This window comes from Catharus ustulatus, chromosome 4 (assembly GCF_009819885.2).
Source record: "Catharus ustulatus isolate bCatUst1 chromosome 4, bCatUst1.pri.v2, whole genome shotgun sequence".
Taxonomy (NCBI): domain Eukaryota; kingdom Metazoa; phylum Chordata; class Aves; order Passeriformes; family Turdidae; genus Catharus; species Catharus ustulatus.
In genome coordinates this window covers 28,933,028-28,957,113 of record NC_046224.1, presented here as the reverse complement: position 1 = coordinate 28,957,113, position 24,086 = coordinate 28,933,028, and the positions used below count along the sequence as shown (strand labels likewise).

Here is a 24,086-nt window from a genome sequence, read left to right as displayed (position 1 = left end):
CACAGTGGTAGCTTTGTTGAATGTTACCTGATGTGTCACTATGGTTATCCGAGGATTATCCAGGTTAAGCCAGGAAGGAATCTGCCCATTGGTGACGATGAAAATATGCCGTACCCAAGGGGCATGTCTCTCTATTGATCGCAACGAGTACCGCAGCTCTTCATTGTCCTCGAAGCGGCTGGCAGAAACATCTTCATCCTGCTTTGACTACAAAAAGAAAAAAAATCCTTTCTTAGATCTTAAACAGAGCACTAAAGTTCTGATCCAGCTGGGTAAGGTCAGTGTGCTTTGGCATATGGGTGCATAAGCACTTCAGGACTTAGACATTCAAAATTAAAAAATATATTGATAATAATCACTATTCTTACAAAGAATCATATTCTTCCCAATTATCAAGGTGAACAACACAACCTTCTGACATCCTTGGCTGACCACCTGGTATCATTAAGATGTCTACTGATCATGCTGAAAGAAGTTCTTGAAGAGTGAAGCAGAAAAAACACCCGCCTCCTGGATTTCAAACCATTAACATTACCTTTCAGAAACCCAGTTTCAAAAGGCTGGGGCCTTTCAAGTACATTGCATCATAAGCTGCGTATAAATGCCACCTAATATAGATATACTGGAAGTGCCATGATGTAGCTGCTCTTTTATTAACTCCTGCTCTATTATTTTAAAGAATTTAAGCAGGAGAAAATGAATGAAACTTGGCCCAATATTCACCATCAAATAGCTAAATGTTTCTGTATATTTTGATTAAATAGAAAATATTTCAGTTGGAAACTCAGTTAAGTAACAAAATTAAGTTATAGGACACTGAAACACATTTCTTTTCCCTTTTATGAGAACTGAATGACCTCTCCTAAAACCAACATGTAAGACTGCCTAAAAGGAACTTTTCTAAAGCCCAAATGAAACATAAAACTCAAGAAAATACTTGAATGTTTAATAATTACCATTTTCATTACAGATTCTACACACTGTATGTAAATTTTCTAGTATGTACAGTAATGCAGCTTTCAGATTCATAAAAAGAGTAACAACTGAAAACATTTTAGCAACACCAGCAGCCATTGGCGAGGTGCCCATTCACAAAATAAAGAGTAATTTCAACATGGGGAAATATAAAGTTTGAGCTCAGGATTAGTATTAACTAGGATGACTTCCCCAAAAGTCCAGGTCACAGGATACAAAGAGAGACTGCAAATTTTTCAGGAGTGGGTACATTAACCATGCCACTTGACATTTACTGTTAAATTAAATTCCACCAGGAGGAGAAATCAAGATTACAGAATATCTTATCTTGAAACAAACACCTTGTTATTTAATTTCCTGTTCTTAAACCAAACATCCTTCATTGTATCAAAAGCATTTAAAGTAAACCTTTCCTTACAGATATCGGTATTTCAGGACTTCAACATTTTTGAAAGAGGAGCATTTAGTTCTTGCTCAGCATAAACGATGCTGTAAAGCAAAAAATGTTTAAGAAATTTACTGCAAATGAGATAATCCCATTTGTTAAAAAAATCCCTCCATCTCTCCACACAAGAAGCCTGCTTATCTGCCCAGCCAGGATCAGTTAAGCCTTTTAGGACTTGACTGCACACAGCTTTATCAAAATATGTGCAGAGAGCAACATTTTTCATTTAGCAGAGTACATAAAAAATTAAATTAAATATCATACAGTTTGATCCTTTTTTCTCATTGATTTGAGAACTGGACAGTGTTCTTGTGATGTTTTCTTACAAGTTAATAAATATTTGATTCTTAATAGTTCCAAACTTCTGGAAAAAATCCCATGCTCCTTGCAGCCTCTATTTGCAGTTTTGAAATGTTGTAAGAGAATTTACTCACCTGACTGACAGAGCTGAGGTCCCAAAGTAAATAAGCAGGATTAAGTGTTAATTCTTTCCCATCTATAGTCATGTTCTTCTTTGCTTGCTTGCTCAGTTCTTGGAAACCCTTGGGGTTATTCAGTTGCAAGAGAGCCACACTGGCTTCTGAATAAAGCTGCAACTATACAAACAGAGAAGACAACTCCAGCAGCACTCTTCCATCTTTTCGTTGTATTATTTTTACTAGAGTTATTTATAAGAATGACTGGTAAGCACTGTTTTTAAAGAGATAAAATTTTATATGAACACAAAAAGAAGTAGTAAAATGGGAACTAAAAAACATTTAAAGACATAAAACCTTATGTTTCATTTTCAATTTGTGAAGTAAATGTCTCTTTATTTGAGGATCCAGCAACAGATCCTTGAAACCTTTTCACATTTCAGATATTTCAGGAGTAAATCCCCATCCATTCTCTGTCACTCCAATGAGAAAATTCATGTTTTATTAACACTTTATTATACAACTGAAAGAAATGTCCTTTTTTGACTATCTTATCATGATCTTCCCAGAAAATTAGGGCACTGATGTATCATCACTGTCAGAAGCGTGAAAGATTCAGAATGGTTTACAGTTAGTTCAACCTACAGCTCTGAAATCTGAGATACAAAGGGCTCCAGAGCTAATCCATGTGGGTCTCCAAGTCCTTAGTGCTGGTTGCCAATATACTGCTAAGGTCATTTCTTGGTTGTGGACTGTTTGATCTGTTTGCTGTTTTTATCTCTTGCCATCAGTAAGTCTGTATATCAGATTTCATAATGCACAGGATCAGGGGCTTGCACTACACACCCTAACAGCAAGTATAGTTTACAAATCACAGGGCATCAAAGCAGCTCCCGAGGAATATTGCATAGCCCAAAAATTGCTGTATTTACCATATGAAGTAGGGTGAGCAGACCCAATCAAGCTAAAAGCAGGACTGTATTTTGATTTTCCAAGTGCATGCATTCAAGAGTCTAATTAAGAATAAACACAGTTAATCATTAATATTTATTTGATGCTATGCTTAATTTTTGTTCCTTCAGGCAACACAAGACAACTATGTCTACCAAATTTTCAGTGTAAATGCAATTCATAAGCTATCAAATTTAAATAATCATGTTCAAAAAAAAAGTAAAACCATCACAGTTCCCTTCGCAATAACTGTTTGGGGTTTTTTTATTAAATCTGACCCTTTCTGTTCATTTTAAAACAACACTTGTCCCAAAGCTAGCAGCCCTTCCCTTAGCAAGACCAGCTGTTCCACTTGTGACATTTTAAAGCTGTTGATGCTTTGACTCATATGCTATTTGAGATCTTTCAATCTGACATATGAGGCTTGTCATCAGAAAAATCTGATAAATCTCAGACCTTCCAGGGAATCATCTGAACTTATGGGTGGAAAGGATGGCTTCAGTGGCTAAATGGCTGAGGTACAGTTACAGACTGCAGGCAGCAAACCTCCAAAAATATCGGCATTGAAATGCTGCAGATTGCAAAGCTGCCAGCACTGGGTATATGCTTTATTTAGCAATACAACCGTGTCATACAGTCCTTTAGATTCTATCTCGTAAATCATACATACAACAAACCAAAAATGTTACCATCTTAGAGCTTTGAAAGCATGTAAGAACAGTTGGCTTCTCTTTAACTTGCTCCCAAACTTGGCAAAATAAGCACCTGTATTGCAAGCTCCTAATTAGATTTATCGCAAACACTTAACCCCCCTAACACAGTATATATGCTGTATATTTTTTTAATTCGTAATATTCCAAGCACATACAGGAAGCAGTGGAAAAACATATTCTATTTCTCAGCAGCAGAGTTTAGCTAACCCCTGCACTGAATACATAATTTTTATTACATCATAGTGGGTTTTTTTCCAGTAGTACCTTTTGAAGAAATCAGTCTTTTCCTAAGCAGACTATCAATAAAGTTAGACTTCAGTGAAGTTATCTGGTGAAATAACTAACTAGATTCTAACACATTTCAAGCTCTGCTCCAAGCATTTTGTCAAAAAACCTCAGCAGATCCAAAGGTATTGTCAAAACAGAACAGAAGAACAAGAATGTAGATGCAGAGAATCAGTGTGACCAGGTAAGCCTCTGCTAACGCAAGTGGAGAACACACCTTGCAGGCACACAGCCAGACCACCACTGGGACACACGCTTGAAAGCAAGACAAGAAAACTGCATTATGTCCACCAGGGAACTTGAAATGCAGATTCTCCAGCATGCAGTCAGCATGTTTCACTTCTAGCTTACTAGACTAGGAGCCAGATGAGCTCCAGACACCCCATGCAGAAGTAAATACCTTCATTTCCACTTTCTCAAGGTAAGAGGCCTCAAGAGCACTTTTTTCTGAGGTGGGACTTTGATCCCTAACCAGTCCTTAAATTATGCCTTATCTTCTTAATGACCAAAGCTGATTATTAAGGAAATAAGAAGCTCCCCTTTTCCCACTCCAGTGTGGGTATTAGGAAAACTCATCTGCCCACAGAGCCAAGGAAAGAAAGCATATGCTGAAGAGTTACAAAAAGCTTTACAAATATAAAATACTGTTGTCTTTACAAACGTCTCAAGTGCCCTTTATAAGATGACATAGTAGGAGGGTCATTTCTTAATCAAAACAAATGTAATGGCTTAGGTTTTTTTTCTACAAAGCTTACTTGCTACATCTGTGTGATCATAACACCATCTCCTGGAGCCACCTGTTTGCTCCAGAAACATTGATGAGCAGCAATAGGAATCCCAGAGCCCCCATCCTCCAGCGAGGATGTAAATCACCCGACATCACTGTGTCTGAAGTTTCCCGTGTGGATTTACTTCCATTAGTAAGACAAGGTCATTAAGAAATCTCTAAATTTCTAACACAACTTGTCTATATTATTTATGTATGTGTGTGTACATGTGGATTAAAGGAGATTATATTTTGCAAAGAGGGAGATTTAAAAGCTCTTAGTTTTCCTTAAGGCAATTAGGATATTAAATTTTGAAGGAAAAATCAAATTTTTCAAAAATTTTCACTACTGTGTACAATTTCAGTGAAAAACTGTTAGCATGAAAGCCTCAAAAACCCCCAAATCAAACCAAATTCTTAAACCAATGCAGTTTTTAAGTTACAAGCATCTTTTTAGGCTGAATATAATCACATTTAGAAATGCAGTTAAGATGGGGGACACTGGGGAAGTGAAAATTAAATACTCAGTTGTTCTTCACATACAGGTCCAAGGTAAGGTCTTTGGAATTCTTAAAGAAACATCTCAGCAGCCATCAGCTGCACGACCAGAGTAACACCTCCATCTAGTGGCTTTCTAACACTCAGTTAAGAATACGTGGACAATAAAAAGCTGTCAAATACCACTTTCAACTTCATCTGTCATAACACATGACCTACAAGAACAAATGTGACCAGCAGACACACTGCTGCTCAACTTTCATCTTGAAATAAACTTCCATATCATTACATTACAGTGCAGGCCATAAGTACAAAAAATAAGTAGGCTCTAACAGATATAATTCACCTTGAAAATAGATCCATTGTATTATGAATCTTCACATTTTAATCACCTCTAGCTGAGCTCAGTTGCTTTGCTCAGATATTTGATTGTTAGAAGAACTATCCAGTCTAGATGAACAATTTTTGGTCTTTTTTGGAACTTAGAAGTGATTTCAACCAAACTAAAGCAATCAAACCAGAACAGCATTATCAATAGAAAACACAAATGCACCAATAACTACACTCCTCCCTTTCTCACCCTTCTTCCCTTCTAACAGCAGCATTGTTCAAAGCTTTTATTATTATTTCCTTACTTGTGGGGTTGAAGTAAGAAACAGCCACTTAAAACACCCAGCAACCCATTAAGCATCAGGTAGTGTCTAGGAGACATAAGTCTAGTTCAAGGTCAGGTGCAACTTTCTTCTCCACCAAGCATCTCACATCACTTCAGAGATTCCAGAAATGATAACAGGAGAGGAATTGCCACAAATGTCAGTGGAGACTGTAAATAATCAACCTTTTTTCTACTTAACTGCAGCATTAACCTAGCACCTCCCTTTAGTAAGAAGAAAAGCACACTTGGCTGTGTTTACCATTACTGCTACCTACCATGTCCAGTTAAAGAAGAACTGATTCTGAGCTCAGAACATACCAAAGGCTTCTACAGAAATAACCACATTCACACTTGATGTAAAAACCTTTATGCATGAAAATAAAACATTTTTTACATTCACATACCTAAGTTTCTTCACAACATATATGAATTGCTGCTATCAAGAATAGAGGACTGGTTGGAAAAGAATTCAGTGCTATGACTATACAGGGTATCATAATCTTAATTTAATTGCTCTTAAGTATCCACCACCAGGAAAAGAAACACTGACAGCAAAGAAGACTAGAAAGAAAGTTGCACAATATTGTGGATACCTGAGAAAAATTGTGTTTATACAGATACGTATCTGCCTAACCAAATTGCAGAAGAGGAGTTCTTAGGCACAATCACAGTGGCAATGTTTACACACAGATAACACATCAAGGAAAAGGGAATCAGCACAAACACATGGCACACGACCAATGACAAATTTAAAAACACAATCAAAACAGGATAAGGAAAAATCATATAGAAAGATAACAGGCATGAGATATCACTTCCATAATGACTCACAAGGAGAGGGGAAATGTATCTATGACACCCTAGGGATGCAACCTTTATGTTCACCTGGACATCAATGAACCATATGAATATCCACAGTTATTTAACTGCTGTAACACCGGACATGCAAAGGCAAAAGAAAATACCTATTTAGGCTCAAATAAGAGCTTAAAAACCCTCTCTAATAATCTGTTTGAGGGCATATAGGAAGAGAGGTACAAAGGTGTTTACTTTGCAAGGTTTCTGTCATTAGCAAAGCTTCAAGTCAGTTAACACAAGCTGAGACAAGAAAGAAGAATTTAGGATTGCATTATGTTGGAGTGTGACCAGTCTATTAAAGGAATTACACAAGATAATTTCTGCAACAGAGTACACAAGTTGTTTGCCCAGTCAACCAAAAGAAAAAAACAAGAACAACAAAAAATGACAGGAAAAGGACCTCATGTTCATTTGAGCACCAAGAGCAAGTCACAAAGTGAATCAGCCCATATTACAGGTGTACATCTGACTAACGAAAACAAATTACCTATGGATTACTGCCCCATTATCCCTGCTACCTCCTTCTCCTCCACAAACTCCTTGGCCTCAGTCCTTTTCATACCACAAATCACACCTCTCTCCAGTACAACAGCCAGGGCTTTTAACAAACTTCTTAAACTTCCACCTATCCATTAAACCTGACAGTAACTCTAACAGGTGTCCAAATAGCAGGGGAGAACAGAAGGCACTAAATGGCAGTCTCACAAACGTCAGAGAGAAACACAGCGTTCAGTGCTGTTACTATTAAAAGAGTTAAGAGGGGGGAAAAAAAAGCTAAGAAGCCACATAGACAAAATTCTGTCACATTAAACAAGCCAGTGATCTAGGATTCTACAGCAAGAAAACAGCCTCCAGCAAATGAGAGAAACTCATAAGGCTGGCTTTTAATCAGCTGTAGGCTAGCAAAGAACTTGCAGTCACAGAATGGACAACTGGTCTTTTGCAGATAACTCCTAGAATCACTATTTGCTACTCTTCACTACTTTCTTTCACACAAACCCCTAGATTACAGTAGTTTCACGAATACAAGCCGCACGGATTATAAGCCGCACCCCCGGTGCCTCGACAATGTTGCTGTCTTTGTCAATAGATAAGCCGCACCCCGAATATTAGCCGCATTTTTGTTCGTCGCGAGAATCCGTGCGCAGCTTTCACAAATTGGCCAATTAGTAACAGGATCGCGGCATAGCGGGCTTTACTGGCTCGGGGCGGGGCCAGGCAGGCTCGGCCCGCTCATGGTTGCCGACGGGGCCGGGTGGCCCAGCTCAGCGCCACGGCTCGGCGGGGCTGGCCGGGTGGTGCTGCCGCCGCCGCCGGGCTCGCTGGCCCCCCTCTCCCGTCAGCACCGCCCCGCTGCCGCGTTCGCTCGCCCGGCTGGCAGGGCTGCCGCCGCCGGGCTCGCCGTCCGCCCCGCTGCCGCTTTCGCTCGCCCCGCGCCGCGCCTCGCGAGCGCCGCGCCCGCCCCGCGCCGCGCCCGCCCCGCGGCGCTTTCGCGGCTCGCGATTCGCGGCTCGCGGCGGCGCTTTCGCGGCTCGCGGTTCGCGGCTCGCGGCGGCGCTTTCGCGGCTCGCGGCTCGCGGCGGCGCTTTCGCGGCTCGCGGCGGCGCTTTCGCGGCTCGCGGTTCGCGGCTCGCGGCGGCGCTTTCGCGGCTCGCGGCGGCGCTTTCGCGGCTCGCGGTTCGCGGCGGCGCTTTCGCGGCTCGCGGCGGCGCTTTCGCGGCTCGCGGTTCGCGGCTCGCGGCGGCGCTTTCGCGGCTCACGGTTCGCGGCGAGCGGCGGCGCTTTCGCGGCGAGCGGCGGCGCTTTCGCGAGCGGCGGGCGCTTTCGCTCGCCGGGCGGCGCTTTCGCGAGCGCCGCTTTCGCTCGCCCCGCCGGCAGGGCTGCCGCCGCCGCCACCACGCTCGCCGGCCGCCCCCTCCCGTCTGCACCGCCGCCGCGTTTCCTCGCCCTGGCCGGCACTGCAGGCCCCCGCACCGCCGGGTTCCCCCACGCTGCTGGCCCCGATTATGCTGGGCTTCCCCCGCTGCCAGGCAGCCCCACCCGCCGGCCTTCCTGCTTCTGCCATGCTCCCCTGCACTGCTAGCCCCAGTTCTCCCGGGCTCCCCCGCCCTGCTGGCTCAGGCTCTGCCGCCCGCCCCCGACACTGCTGGCCCCGCCTCTGCCAGGCTTTCCCACCTCTGCCGGGGCCGGCCGGGCTCCAGCTTGGCTTGGGGCTGCCGCGGGCTCTCACTTCCGTGTTGGCAGCTTTTAGAATTTTGTTAATAGATTAGCCGCCCCGGAATATTAGCCGCACTTCCGGGTTTCCACCAAAATTTTGGTCAAATTGGTGCGGCTTGTATTCGTGAAATTACTGTACTCTCAGAAATATCCTAAGTCTCCTAGGTGGGTGAGATTCCATGCCTGAGCCAATCCAAAAGACCAGTACAACTAAGGCACTCTTTCCTCCTGAGCCTTACCAGTTTTACTTTAGAGGCCAGGCTCTCTGGCAGTTTTGTTCGTAGTTGGTTTGTTTCTTTGAATGTAGCTGGAAATCCACTAAGAAAGGCCAAGTCTTGCATTAATACTAGGCCTGGAACTTCTTTGTCTGTAGTCTGAAAACAAGAAAAGAGGGTGTAAAGACCATTTTAGAGGTAGAATAATTCACATAACAATAAGGGCTGCTCTGAGAGCTTTTACTTTTTACTACAAGTGAGTTATGGAAAAAGAACAGCACAAAAACTTTCTAAAACATAAAGAATGTTTAACACACACAAAAGCATATCAACAGATGGTCAAAGTACATACCAAGTAACCTCTCCATACTATCTGTTTGTTGTTGTCTTTTAACATTCCAGAATGGGCAGCTTCAACTAGAATACATAAAATTGCAAATCAAGAACTCCAGTTATATCCCAATATAAAGTCACTTCTGTATTGTAGTAACCAAGAAATACTGCTGCAAATTAAAGATATTTCAATGTTTATAGTGTGAGAAATTGTCTTTATAAATAGTAAATAATTCTTGGTGGTAAAATAAAGAATAGTGGTTGGACTAGAGGTCAAGCACCACATATTAAAATATGGAACTCATACCTGCTCTAACACCTAAGATGTTAAACACATGAATAATTCTGTTTTACAGTTGCCAATCCTTTGAACAAAGGTAGAACTTACTGCACATTTTTAAAACTAGACTTCACAGCAATAGAAGAGGATTCCTAAAACTAATCTTCCTCAATCTAAACCCCAGCCTCTTGAGATTATCAGAGCAACACAGATATTCAGATATCAAATCTGTTTCGCAATAGCTTTTTAAAGAACAGAACTCTAATCATCTGTAATCAGTTGTCTGGGAGGCAAGCAAACAGTATCATTAATGTCATCATTTAGAGAAACAGTTTGAGGGCAAGAGAGATACTGAATGACTTGCAAAAGTCCAACAGAAAATCAGCATCAAAATCAGTAATGGAGGAAAAGAAAACTAACCCCAAAAATAATTCACAACAGCTTACTAAAAAACTTGCTCTAGAAAACTGGATGGAATCTGGTAAAGAGCTTCTTACCATCCTTAGGGCTATCAAAAACAATTACAGTCACATTGGTGGAAGGATTTTTTGGTTTTGCTACAAAGAACATATTGTTAGCAGCTTGTAAAGCAGGATGGACGGACGGCAGGTCTTTCAGTGTGACATTGGCAGGCAGCGCAGGATCCAGGATGAGCATGGGCACTTTGATGCAGTGTGTCAGCAAACACTCCAGTTGCTTCTCACTACAGCAAAATACCAAAGGTATATGTAACACCACTAAACAATTTAAGATAAAAGTCAATCTTGGATGCAATGAGAAAAGGTTTTGTAAAATCTGATTAATTACAGTAATTTCACAATTATAATCCGCAGCATTTTGACTAAAATTTTGGTCTGAACCCAGAAGTGCGGCTTGTTATCTGGAGCAGCTTATATATGAACAATGTTCTGAAAGTTGCCAACCTGGAAGTGCGAGCCCGCAGCAGCCCCAAGCCGAGCTGGAGCCCAGCCGGCCCTGGAAGCGGAGGGGCCGGCAGAGGCGGGAAAGCTCAGCAGCGCAGGGCCAGGGCAAGCAAATGTGGCGGCAGCGCAGGTGGCGGGTGGGGGCGAGTGAGTCCGGCAGCGGCAGTGCTACAGGGCTGGCCCCGAGCGGCCCCGCCGAGCGGCAGCGCCAAGCTGGGCCACCCAGCCTCATCAGTAGGCCCAAGCGGGCCAAGTCCGCCTGGTCCCAAGCCAAGCCAGTAAACCCCGCGATCCCGCGATTCTGTTACTAATTGGCAACTTTGTGAAAGTTGCACACGGATCCTCGCTGCGAACAGAAGTGTGGCTTATAATCCAGCGCGGTTTGTAATCGTGAAATTACTGTACTTGTAAAATTTGCTGTGGCAAGGGAAAATTTTTGAAGAACACATTTATTTTCCTGCAGAAAGCAAATATCTGACCAGTAACTGTTTTTTTCAAAAGTTTCCAAGATTTCCAAGTCTGCCCACAGAAGAGACCTTATAAAGATTTCTAAATAACAAAAGGACCAAGACAAATGACAGGGACAGACCTGGTCCTGCTGCTTCCTGGCAGCAGAGTTACAAGAGACGTGGACCCTCTACAGACAACTATTTGCAGTGCCATATATACAAATCACAGGTGAAAGTAACATCGAATTTTTTAATGCATATATACCTGGAGTTTTATTATAGATTCAAAAGCATGACTTTTTTTTTCATACTCAGAACAGGAGCTAACCCTAAACAGTGATAGAGATATGCATTCCAACTCCAGAAACTGTTACAAGAAACCTGTTCATATACGTCACAACAGTATTACTTTTATTCAGCACAAATATTATCATGCTGTGAGCTCTTGAAGTGACATAGGAAAGCGTACATAGGCTGTAGAAAACCAAACCATCCCCCAAACAGCATCTGTTTTCAGCTAACAATGACTAGAACATAATTTATTCCAATTTACTCCCAAAAATCCCAAGAACTCACCTCTTCTTTGTTGGTTCTGTTGCATTCTTTCCAAGGATTTCCCTATGACAAAGTTAAAACAAGGATATTAAATAACACTGAATTGACAGTAAGGAATTGAGTCTAATTTCAGATTGTAAATTGCGTCAGGGAATTGCATTGTCAAAGCACCAATAATCCAGATAAAAAGCTGCCAAGGCCTTGCCATTGGCCTTGCCAGGGTGAGCACAGTTTAGCATGTGCCCTTCACTTCTCACGTGCAGAGTGGAGCTCAAAAATTCAGGGCTATGCTGAGAATTGTGGCAGCAGGAGTCTTTCTGCTAGCAGGAATTTATGGCGTTAGTAGGTTACTTAACAAAAGTGATCTTGATGGGAGAAACACTGGTAAGAAACCAGAATGAAGTGACCTGAAACTAGGTTGACTTGATTGTTTTGCCTAACATAAATATTCTGATAAGATCTATGAAACAGCTCTTTTTATAGCAGTGCTCATTGATTTCAAAGGACATGAAAAAAATTATCTACATGGGAGGGAACCAGGTGTCCCTGAAGATAGCAAACACGGTATAGACACCAGTCTTATTCACAAGCTTAATCTCAACTTTCCAAATCAGTGTTATGAAAAAAAGCATGTGTTTTTCCCTTCCTGAAACAGGAATCACAGCATGTGTGATGACAAAGCTAAACCCACTAATATTAGCTATATGAACTGCTAGGAAAATATTAGCACAAATTTGAAAGCTTTTCAGAGTAGAGACTATGTTTAAGGTCAATGAATTTAAAGTTCAATACTTCCAGTGTTTAGGTAACAAAGAAAAGATCAAGAATTTCCCTTGATACCATACTGTCAGTTGTACCCAAGCTGCAAGACATAGCGTGCTAAAAATCAGACCAATCCACTAACTTGTGGATTTCCCATTAGTGTGAATTAAATTATTATAACCCTTAAAATATAGATTTGTCCTTCCATTTAGCATATTCACTGGCCAAAACAGATCATGTGAGTAGAGTTGCTTATCAAAAACTAAATCAATGGTTACAAGACATCATCCAAGGTATCTGCAGCAGCCTGTGTTTGAAGGTTTAGATTAGTAATTTTGCAGAACTCTATAGCACAATCTGCAGCAATAAATGCAGCAATACATGTTTTTGCTTCCATAGATAAAGAACCTTTATAACATGCTGAAATTATTTTCCCGTTTCTCAGTTTTAGTATTTGTGAGACTATAATCTAACTAATGTAAAAACAAGAACTTAAAAAACATGCTTAAGATCTTATGAAGTCTATTATAAAAAGAAATACCAGGGGGATGGGGAGACAAAAAAGGGAGGTTGTATATTTGAGGCATAGTTTTATTATTATTATTTACATACTGTTATAGAAATCAATACAAAATTACATACAAAATGCACAGTTTTCCACATGGCATTTTATAAATTCATGACGGGACAGCTTTAATTACTGCTTATCTTAAACAAATTTCTAATTAGAGTACTTGACAGCTAAAAGTAGAACTGAAACAAGGTTTTGGGAATAATCAAATGAAGAAGTGAGAAAATGTGCTTTTAATTTTCATGTTGAGTAACATGGGAAAAATAACAACGAAGAAAACTAGTACAGCATTAGATTGCTGCTGTCAGTTAAAGGGAAAAAATATAGAAGAGTATTACCTCATTATTTTCTGTTCTTCCTCCATCTGTTCCCTGACCTGTTGCAATTCTTTGATCAGTTCTACATCTGTGCCGTTCACCCAGGTGTACACCACATCAATTGGCATGGGTAAACAAAGCCTACATAATTCAAAGGAAAGCTACATGAGCTGTTTAATATTACATGACAAGTGTTTGTGGCATCCTACAATAGCAATTTCTGTCTAACAACAGAAATACTTGGTGACTGGGCTGCAAACAAGACAAAGCAAAAAGACTCTCTTTAGCTACATATATATAATGTCTTAATTATACACAAGCCTTTAACAAAACAGCACAGATACCAAATAACAGGACACAAAGTGGTTTTTACTAAAAAGACACAAAGTTGGGTTTTTTTAGTGGTTCATTAATTAAAAGAAATCCTAACTTCATGCTCTAAATTTCACTGACCCAAACTCATGGCATATCTCCTTCAAATCCATCAAATATTTTTCAAGTCATTACCAAGATCTGAGCACATTCTTAATTCCCCAACAACTTCAGACAGCATGAAGCAAAACTTAAATCATACTTACTGTTATTTAATTGCACAGAGCCAAAGGACTGATCTCTATCCCAGGAATTTCTCTTAGATTACGTTAACTGGGCATTTAACAAAACAACGATCTAGTTTGGGTACATAGTTTCAGACATGGCAGACAAATTAATTTTCGACACAACTGAATATCCTGGAGCTGTTTCTGGAGTTACAGATTTCCTAGCATGCATAAGGCAGAAGGAAGGGGTTTGGGTATCTTTTTCCTATTTTTTTAATGATAATCTCTCCAAGGCCCACAGCTTTGTGCCTGCAGTTACTCCAGGCTACTGCCAAAGGTGAATCTGAGTCCCATATAGCAGGAAGATACCCCAAATACTATTTTCAAAAGTCCCAGTGTCAAGCTATTTAATAAAAACTAAACTGTAATGGCCTAGCAAACACTGGAAAACATCATCCTGTGACCCCTTGGATCTCAGCATTAGAGAGGTTTGAAGATATTCTCTCTCCACCCACTGCATCCTTCGAAAAGTATTCAAAGAGACACAGAGTTTACAGGCAGGTATTTTGTCCACCTGCTCTTACACAGCATGCCATGCAGAGAGCTTGCACCCAGCTTCATTTTCTCCTGGCTCAGACTCAACAACTGTAGCACAAAATTTGGTAAAAGGTCAGCCAGTAGCTCGTCACAGCACAGTGGGCAGGAACATTTTGTACTCAATTTACCGCTTTTCCTAACAGCTACAACTCTCAGAGAATAATGGTGGGGCACTCTGAGACAATTTGAACATCTCAACAGCAGTGCTGCCTTCCCCAGCAGCACCACCCAGAAAGCCTCTCACATCTGCAGGAGACTACCCCTCTATCAAAATAGAAGTCAATTTACTGACTACAATTACCTATCTAGTCAATTATTTCACTTTTGTCTCCAGAGATAACTAACTTCTGTTTCATTTACAAGGCATGTTTTGAACTAAAACATCCTTCAGAGGAGTAGAAATTTACTGGCACTGAATGTTTTGCTCACAATCCACAGAAACGAACGCTAACAAAGGAGTGCTTCACAAAACCAAAATGAAGTAAGGAAACTGCAGAAATGGGAACTAACTATATCAACACCACAATAGTAAGAGTCATGGTATTGTTTTGGAAAAAGTCAAGGGTTTTATAAAAACGCTCCAGTTAATTATCACAAAGTCAGGTATTTTAGTAGTGACAGTACCAAACTGACATGTTTCACTTCCGTTCTGTTAAAACATGTAAACATTAAGTGATTCATCCATATGAGCTGCATCACTCTGCTTTTATAGAAATTGATCTGATCATTTCTACTGTTCCATGATGCAACAAACCTCAAGGCAGATTAAAGCTTCTGCTTTCACGTTAGTTTTTATCCCAGTCAAGTCTATCAATATTAAGAATCAGGTAATACCTGTCAAGTAGCTTTTTTCTACCTACCAACTCACAGTCCACTTACTCCTTGAGCAATAGACCCATGGCTATTCAGATATGAATGACGAAACCACGGGAAGTCATATAGCAGTTAACACAACTGAAATAAATAACCCATATGACTTGGTTTCCAACTTGTTGTGAGAGATTCTCCTATGCACTCAGCTTTTAAAAGCTTCTTACTAGCTTTGTGACTTCTCTGCTAAATAATGATCCTCATAAGACATCATAGAAAACATAAGGTAATTTAAAAATAACTTCTCAAAACACTAAATACTGAAATGTTAAGCACATGGGAACAGTAGTAGTGTTTTCCTAACTTAGCTTGGAAAATGTAATGGCTTCCCTTCATTGTGAACATTGCCACCTTTTTGATGTTTCGTTACAGACCAGATGAACTAAACACATCTAAAATGTAAATTTATTATACAACTAGAGCTTTCAAAAGCCAGTCTTCCAAACTGGGAGATTATACATAAACTAAGCACTCATTAAGTTTAAAATTTGCTGCAGATTTAGAGCCCATACAATAAGGTTCTACTCAACAGTATGTTACTTCAACTAATATATTTTATTTAAATATTGAATTAGAAAGTAAAATGTGCAATGGTGTCAAGTGTAGGTAAAGCTCACCGATTCTGAAATGATTTGCCAGCGACGTTGTCTCTGTATGAATCAAACATAACATGATACTGGTCTCTACTCCACTCCAAGACAACCTGCAAAGAAAAAAACCAAAACCACTATGGAGAGGCTTGACAGTTGGCCTGTAAGCCAAACTGAGTTAGTAGAAGAAACAGCAATTGATGAATTCTGAGTCTATCCGTAGCAAGGAAGAAGACAAGGCCATTAGCACAGAAACTGATTTTAAAAGATACATAAAGGATTTCTGTAGTTAGGCTATGTGCATAAGTAAATGTGTATATGTGCCTTATTAAATTTTTACAAAACTTTTGCCAAATATATTGACGCTAATTGCTTTGCACCAATGAATATAATAAGCTGTTGTGATGTAGTCAGTGACTTAAAATCACACTTTGTTAGGAGTATATAAACTGGAGAACACACAGAATAAAGAGGACACCGTTATTATTCTGTTCAAGTGTGTGCGCGTATGTCATGTCCAACCTGACAGTGACAAACCACTTGATGTCACCACCTTCTAAAGTTAGACATTTAATTTTCATCTTTTGAAATGTTTAACCACAATCGGTTGAATTCAAATCAATCTATGCATTAATGAACAACTGAGCAGACCACAATCCCAACTAAATTATGACACTGAGGCAGCAGACACAGAACTGAAGAGTATAATTTAAAAAAACTTTGCTTTTCTCTGCAACAAAGGATTTCATGACTTATGTACATTCTTTTTAAACTGTTTTTTATTTAGGTCACCTCCCCCTTGTTTCTTAGCATGCAAAAATTCAGGAGTGTATTCCTAAAACTGAGACCTAAATCAAATATACTTTGATACAAGCAGGAAATCCTTAACACACACACACACACACACACACACACACACACACACACACACACACACACACCCCCAGCACAATTTTGCTCATCGCTTTCTGCTCTCATACAGGATATACTGAGTGTACACACCTCCAAAATCTGAGCTTTGCAAACAAACAGTCAGGAAAAAAACCCACAATTTTTCAACACTAGAAGTTGCAAATATGCTTTGACGTAACAAAGAAGTCCAAGTATTTTGTGATAGAAGCAAAACAAAACATATGTTCTCCTCTGAGATAAACTTGATATGACATCTTTTACAGTGCATTTTATGCTGTTTTAGAGTTGAAGGCATGGTGGCTTCATTTACTGGGATAAATACATATTTGTATGTACTGGAGAGGGAAAAAAACTCCAAACAAACAAACAAATGAAAACAACAAAACAAAAAGAAAGAAAACCAGGAAAGCATAGTACTTATAGTACCTACTTTACACCACTCTCCCTAGATTTAAATGTTATTATTGCTTATTTCCTGTATTGTGGGAACTATGAAATATATAATTTCTCTAAGGTCACCTTCAAAACCATAAACAAACCGTCCTCCCTCTTAAGAGGTTACATATCACTCTACCCTCAGTGACACTAAAACAAATTAAAGCCTTCCATCGAACAGAGAAGTTCCATCATGTGCCTGGGTGACTGCAATTCCCGCCAGAGTTGCAAATGGTCTCTTTGTAACCAAGATCAATCAGCACCTAAGGACATAGATTGCCCAGGTAGGCATAAAAATCTTCTCCCTTAAATACCAAGGTCAGGAATTGTCTTAAAACCCCACACTATTACGCTTTTTAATGCACAAGTCATTAAGTCCTTCTGCCAAATGCCAGGTTTAATATAGGAAGCCCACAGAGGAAGTTCATATCCACATGGAAACATTTACTCCTACAGATAATGATGAATTGACACATTGTGACTGATCTGTGTCTAGAAGAAATACAGAAGCATTTGAGTAAGAATATATTATATGAATAATATGTCTCTCCAGAATAACAGTATTAATCATTCCAGCCTTTTTTCTTTGTCTTTTGGATAACTATAGCCAAAAAGGACCGATCTCTTCAGTACACATTAAGGAACAAAGTTAAAAACTCTTCCTACCTGATACATTTTTTCCCTGCAACTGTTTCCTCCTGACACATTATGCATGGTGCAATAACGCCTGGAGGCTGTTCTGCTTCAGCTTTACATACTGGTATTATAAAACCACCAGGGGAACATTAAAAAGCAAGGGGAGAAACAGCCTATTGGGAGATATTTTATCAGACATGATAGCAGTGGCTCTAGCATGTATTGGTTATAAAACATCTTAAAAAGCAGAGCCACCTACAAAAGGATGGCCAAGAAGGGTTTATAATCAAAACTACCCTAACACTTAAAGCTCATCTTACAAACAGGGAACAGTATTGCCTCAGAACTGGCTGCCCTGTATGTTTTTACAGAAATATTTCTCACTCATGTTCAACGTCCTATTTCATTCAAGGTTTTCCTTCAGATTAAGCTAATTTGCAGATTCTGGCTGTGAAAACATCATTACCAATCTCAAATTATTTAGCCTAACCATCCATTTTTACTCCATCAATAGTACTGGTATTAGCATGAACCTAAGAATCAGACCTAATTTTGCCTGCTAGAACAAAAAAAAGCTGGCTCTAGGGGTGGGGGAAAAGCAGAACTGCAAATGCTGTTCAGACACCAGGGTCTGATAAGCACTGCCTCATGCTGCTTTTTATTGCTTGAGCTTCCCGCAGATGGCTGAAAGTGGTTAAGCTGCAAATTTCTAGAAAGATTTCTTGGTTTCCTTTCCCGGACAGCTTTATAGTTTTTTATTAGTTGCTATCTTGTAGATTCTGTACTGAAGAAGAGAAGCATTTTCCATTACCATCATAGCTGTCGGAAGAGGTCTAACAGTATTCATTCTCACAAGCCTTGTCTCTCCTAAGTCAATGAACTACCACTGTTTACCAAAATACAAAGGCAAAAAGCAAGATGCATACAAACATTTCTTACTAGGTTTATCTATCACCCTGGAAAATAAAATAAAAAAAAAAAAAAAGTGCAGGTGTTTTGGTGGTGGTTTTTAGCTGTTTGGGTGTTTTTGTTTAGTTGGGGGGTTTTTTTTGTTTTTAAATTACTGGGTACTTTTCTTTCTTCTTCACATATAATTTGGAAAATCTACTCCTACATGAAACTTCCAGTTCTTCTGCTCTCTCTCTAAATTGCATCTAAGCTTTCCAAGTAGCTTTCAAAGGGATGGAAGCAGCAAACTAAGATTTAGTAGGAAAACCTGAGCAGTGATTTCAACTGATTCTCACCAAAATCAGTGATAACTTAGACAACTACTGAAATATTTTTAAAAACCTTCAAAGTTCTATGATATCCTAAAATTGGGCTTTAAGTCCTCATTCCGAAGAAATGCAGAACTATGTCAGTTCCCCAGCACCACGAAAACTACACCAATCCAAGTTGATAATAGTGTACAAACAGGTGCCTGTGAATACTTCACAATCAATTTGTTGATGGTTTTGAAGTGTTTCAGGAACGTGTGGTCCTGCAAGACCACAGAGATCAGTACTTTATGCAAAGATGTGCTGGTACACAAAGATTGTGGTACATGCAACAATTTCAGATAATACTTGTTAAGGCTCTTCTTTTTTCCCCCCTGTATCTGAAAGAGATCATAAAATTAAATCAGAGAAGGAAAAAAAAACCAAAAAAAGAACACGAAATTCCAGTCTGCTTGTATGGAACATTGCCATCCTTTCAAGTGACAAAAACACTTGATTTCCCTAATTCCTCACTACATTAACATACACTGCGCTGAAGTAGGATTCATTCTTTCCTCTCCAGATCCCTCCACTGATGACTTACCAAATCGATAAGACAATGTGAAATGAAGACTTAAACATTCAACACATCCGTGTAAAATCATATCTAGAAAAAAGTGCAATTACATTGCATCATTTACAAAATAATGACAGCGAACTAAGTAACAAGCAGCGAGCACAGCAGACTCCGCTGCGCAGCTTGGAGGGAGGATACATTTAACTCCTTAAACTCCAGAGAGGGGAAAGGGTCTGTCACTCCCAGCCGACATGCGAAGGTGACATCCAGCACAGGCTTTAAAAGACTCTAACAAAAACACAGCACTAACAAGTCACCTGATGAGGGAAGTGGAAGAGACTTGCCCAAGAGCAGCAAGCAGCAGCTGCCCGAGCCCGCAGGGCTGTGTCACCTGTCGGACCGCAGCTCAGCCCCGAGGGGACACCCGGCGCTCCCCGCAGCCCAGCAGGGGCGGGCAGGGCGGCCCGGGCAGCGGGGCGGCGGCGGGGCTGCGCTGCGAGGCAGAGCCGGGCGGTCCCCGCGGGCACGGCGGGCCTGCGGCAGCGCCGCTCGGCACGGCTCCGACGGGGCACACGGCGCTGGGCGGGAGCTGTCACCCGCAGGGCGCCCGGAGAGGGAGCTCGCTGCTCGCGGGACGACACAACTCAGCTCCCCCGAGGGAGAACAGCCCCAGATCGCCCCGGGGCCGCGCAGCCGCGGCGCTGCGCCTGTCCCGCCGGCACCGCTCGGCTCGGCACGGAGGGAGGGAGGGAGGCAGGCAGGGCAAGGGGGACAGCCACGCCACACCGGCGCGGCGCCGTACTGACCTCCCCGAACTGCAGGGCGGAGACGATCATGAGGACGAGGCCGCCGAGGCAGAGGCAGGGCCCATACCTGTGCGACAGGCAGGTATAGGTCTGGCGCTGCAGGAGCTTTAGCAGCATGGCCCGCCGGCGGCCGCCGCCCCGCACGGCCCGGCCCGGCCCCGCTCCCCGCGCTGCCTGCGCCGGGCGGGGCCGCCGGCACAGCGCCCGCCCCGCTTCCGGCAGCGCTCGGCGCCGCCTGGCGGTGGCGGCGGGGCCGCGCTGGGGCCGCGGCGCTCCCGGCCCTCACGGAGGCCGGGAGTTGGCTGTTCCCATGGCTGAGGGCCTGCGGACAGCACCTAGATACAGCCGAGCTGCGTGCTGGCATTTAACTTACGCAGTCCGTGCGTGTTATGGCGCAGAAGTGCGGAGATGGGTTCGTGGAATGGAAATCAACAGGCTAGAGAGGGTTACTGATGGAGTTCTTCGAGAACAGCTCTTGAGGAAAAAGCATAACAAGAAACTAGTTAGCAATGAGTAGCTGACAGCACACTCTGGATTCTGCCATGAAGTTCAGCCTGCGTAGGACGGGCGCTCCTGTTATCGCTGTTGGGCATTGGTCAGGCAGGGGCACCGCTGGGGGCCGGGGCAGAGTGTTGGGCTGTCAGAGCCTGCCAGAGGCCAAGCATAGCAGTGCCTGTCTCTCTAGCCTATCCCTGCAGCAAAAGGCCTTCTAGGTATTTCTTAAAACTCTCTGCAGTGATTTTTGGGACTCACAAACATCATCCTTGTGATCTTATCTTTCCTGTGTGAATTAACAATGCCTGACCCTTTCCAGATCTTTGTCCCGTATGTTTATGCAGTGGCGGTGTGGAAGGACTACACCTGGCTGTACTGTAGGAAATGTCCAAGAGGGCACAGCTCTTTGGAACGTCTTTCCCAAGCCGCTGAGCCCTGCTCCTACTTACTTTTCAGTGTTATAGCATTTTGTCTTTCTCCAGGGTGAGAGGAAAGCTCCTGTCCTTCCAATCTGATGGCTGAAGGTATGGGTGTTCACGTCTTGGCAATGGGGCTTACTGTCCCCACTGGCTTTAGGCAGCAGGTTTGGTGCAGAGCCTGGACAGCTCGGCTCCTAAAACTAACAAGGATCTGCACAAGCCTGAGTTTCTGAACTCTGGGGTAAAATAGTCAGTTCACGGGGGGATATGTGGTAGGCAGTTCTGGAGGACTGTACCTTCCCTGCACCTCAGCCAGTGGGGAAAGGAAGAGGGCAGCACTTTGCTGGGAGTTTAGGATGAAAGGAGGCTGCACCCTCCCAAACCTCGAGAGAACAAACCCCGCGGGTGTGTACCCTGGTGGACTCGCTCCTTTTATTCAAATAAAGTTGTGGGCCTCATCTGTCTCTTTTTTGGACATAAAGCTCTGGTATTTGTGGATTTTCCTGGCAATGGGCCATGGGACAGGATGGCAAATTCCCCTCAAAGCCTACCTCATAGTGCTGTGTTCCTCTTCCTGTGGTGTGTTATCAGCCTGGTAATTCTTATTTGGCCCTTTGTGATAACCCAGCATTCCCGTCTTGGTACACAGAAGACTCTAGCTAAACTTTTCTCTCCTTCACATGTTCTCACCCACGGACCAAAGTACTACCCCAGGGGAATATAATCTTTGCATATTCCCTTGCCTGCCTCTCCTGCTCAAGCACTGTGCTATTGTTATTAAACTATTATTACTCAGATATTATTACTGCCTAGCAACTTCTCTTTACCATCGTCTACAGCACAGTGCCAGCAGTACCAGTGATGGCCTGGTATTCTGAGTCAGCAGATGGAGGTTTTCATTGGGAACTGAGGTATAGCACATGTGCAGACTTCGAGAAAACCCCCTATTTCTGGTCAACAATCCAGTGTAAATGCAGAAACGAAACTGAATGCTCTGAAAAGATGAAGCTGAGAGATATATATCACCAATGTCAAGCAGAAAACCTGTCAGGGGAAGCGGAATTACTTCAAGACCTGCATTAATAATTAGTGCTAAATGTGAAATGATACATTTATACAAACTAATAAATACTTCCATATGATACCAGTGGGATAAAATTCACACAATCTTTAAGTTATTTTATAAAGTGTCAGACAAAGCATACTAATAGACACATAGATATAAAAAGGTGCTGAACAAAACATGATGGCACTGTATCTGACCTTTATTGCGCTCAAGGAATATATATTTAAACTGAAACAGGTGCATGAAAAGGAGCAACCAGATCCTTCTTTCCAAAAAGACACTAAAAGGTTTTGACTTGTTTGCATCACAGAAATGGAGATCAAAAACTTACTTAAACTAAATGCAATACTGTCACCAGGTTAAAAGTAAACACAGGAAAGCCCAAAACAAGCAAAACAAAATAAAACGCAAAAAGGAGACAAAGCCATGTTCTGGAATATATTTCAAATAGGAATAGCAGGAATACCTATATACCAAGCCTTGAGAGACAGTCTAACCAGCTTGTAACAGGAAACAGGGGTCTATACTCCAGGTGTTCCCCTATACAACATTTTGCCATGGACTCATAGACTCTTTCTGCCTTCAGTCCACTGAAGTTTTAATTATTTGAGGTAAATGAGGTTGTTTGGTCTGGAGAAGAAGAGGCTCAGAAGGGACTTCATTGCTCTCTACAGTCATCTGAGAGGATGTTGTAGTGAGTTCGGAGCTGACCTCTTCTACCATGTCTCAAGTGAAAGGATGAGAGGAAATGGTCTCAAGTTGTGCCAGGGGAGTTTTAGATAAGATATTAGAAAAGAAAGTCACTGACTGGCCCGGCACTGGAATAAGTTGCACAGGGAATATTAGGGTCACCGTCTCTGGAAGTGTTCAAGAGGCATCTGGATGTGGCACTTGGCGATGCATTTTAGGGGTGACTATGGTGGGTTGATGGTTGAACTGGATGATCTTTCAGGTCTCTTCCAACCTTGATGATTCTGGGATTCTGTGAAAAGCATGGAATATGGATGAAAACAAGGCCACCCTCAACTTGCTAATTAATGGCAAGCTATTAAGGTATAAGGTAGCAGATGCAGGCTCAAATACCTTTTGAGACAATCTATCAAAGTTGTGGGGATTATTCTATGTCTGTCACAAGAAATTATTTCCAAGCTCGAAACCAGAAACCAGATCAGGGGCCTTGTATCTCTTTGCAGCTGTCTTTGTGGGCATATGTCTAAAAGGAGCAGGGCTTAGGCCAAATTCTTCTGTTTTCACATTTTATCTAATGCACTGCCTACACAGTTCTCCGGGTGAGAACTTTGTAATTATATCCAAGAACAGAATACTTAATTCTTCCAGTCACTGGAGATGCAAATGAACTCAGATATTCTGCTAGGAGCAATAAATTCCACTAGATGTCAGGATATGTAAAAATTAGGTGCTGCCATTATAATCCAACATATACTTAAAGGCCTTGCCAAGTCATTATCCATGTAAATCGTTGGGCTCTTTGGATAATCTACTTGACTGTTCTTGAATTTGTGTTAGCTCAAAGGTGCACGTAGCAGCACTCAACAAAAAGGCATGCCTCCTGTGGATTATGATGTAATCTAAACAAGCAGTCAAATAGTTATAAACACACTTTATCTTGATCTTGATTTTCTGCAAGTGGCCTTCACCAATATTTTTTTTTCTTTCTTAACTCTTAGAAAACTGGATTTGTGATTTTTTTTTAACTAAACTAGACCTTTCTAAGGGGGGGCAGAAGCTATTTTGAAAAGGAAA

The 24,086-nt window shown here is 41.7% G+C and overlaps 1 protein-coding gene across 1 annotated transcript in view; it reads right to left on the bottom strand.

Annotated features, from left to right (window-relative positions):
* The window catches only part of GNPTAB (N-acetylglucosamine-1-phosphate transferase subunits alpha and beta), a 39,833-nt gene extending 19,341 nt beyond the window's left edge, over nucleotides 1-20,492 (bottom strand). Inside the window, 9 exon segments of the mRNA XM_033058412.1 lie at nucleotides 28-207; nucleotides 1,855-2,016; nucleotides 9,019-9,153; nucleotides 9,347-9,411; nucleotides 10,105-10,310; nucleotides 11,556-11,597; nucleotides 13,206-13,325; nucleotides 15,808-15,893; nucleotides 20,343-20,492. Of these exon segments, the coding sequence (XP_032914303.1) occupies nucleotides 28-207; nucleotides 1,855-2,016; nucleotides 9,019-9,153; nucleotides 9,347-9,411; nucleotides 10,105-10,310; nucleotides 11,556-11,597; nucleotides 13,206-13,325; nucleotides 15,808-15,893; nucleotides 20,343-20,459 (1,113 nt within the window). The 5' untranslated portion in view covers nucleotides 20,460-20,492.
* Between the last annotated feature and the right edge of the window lie 3,594 nt (nucleotides 20,493-24,086).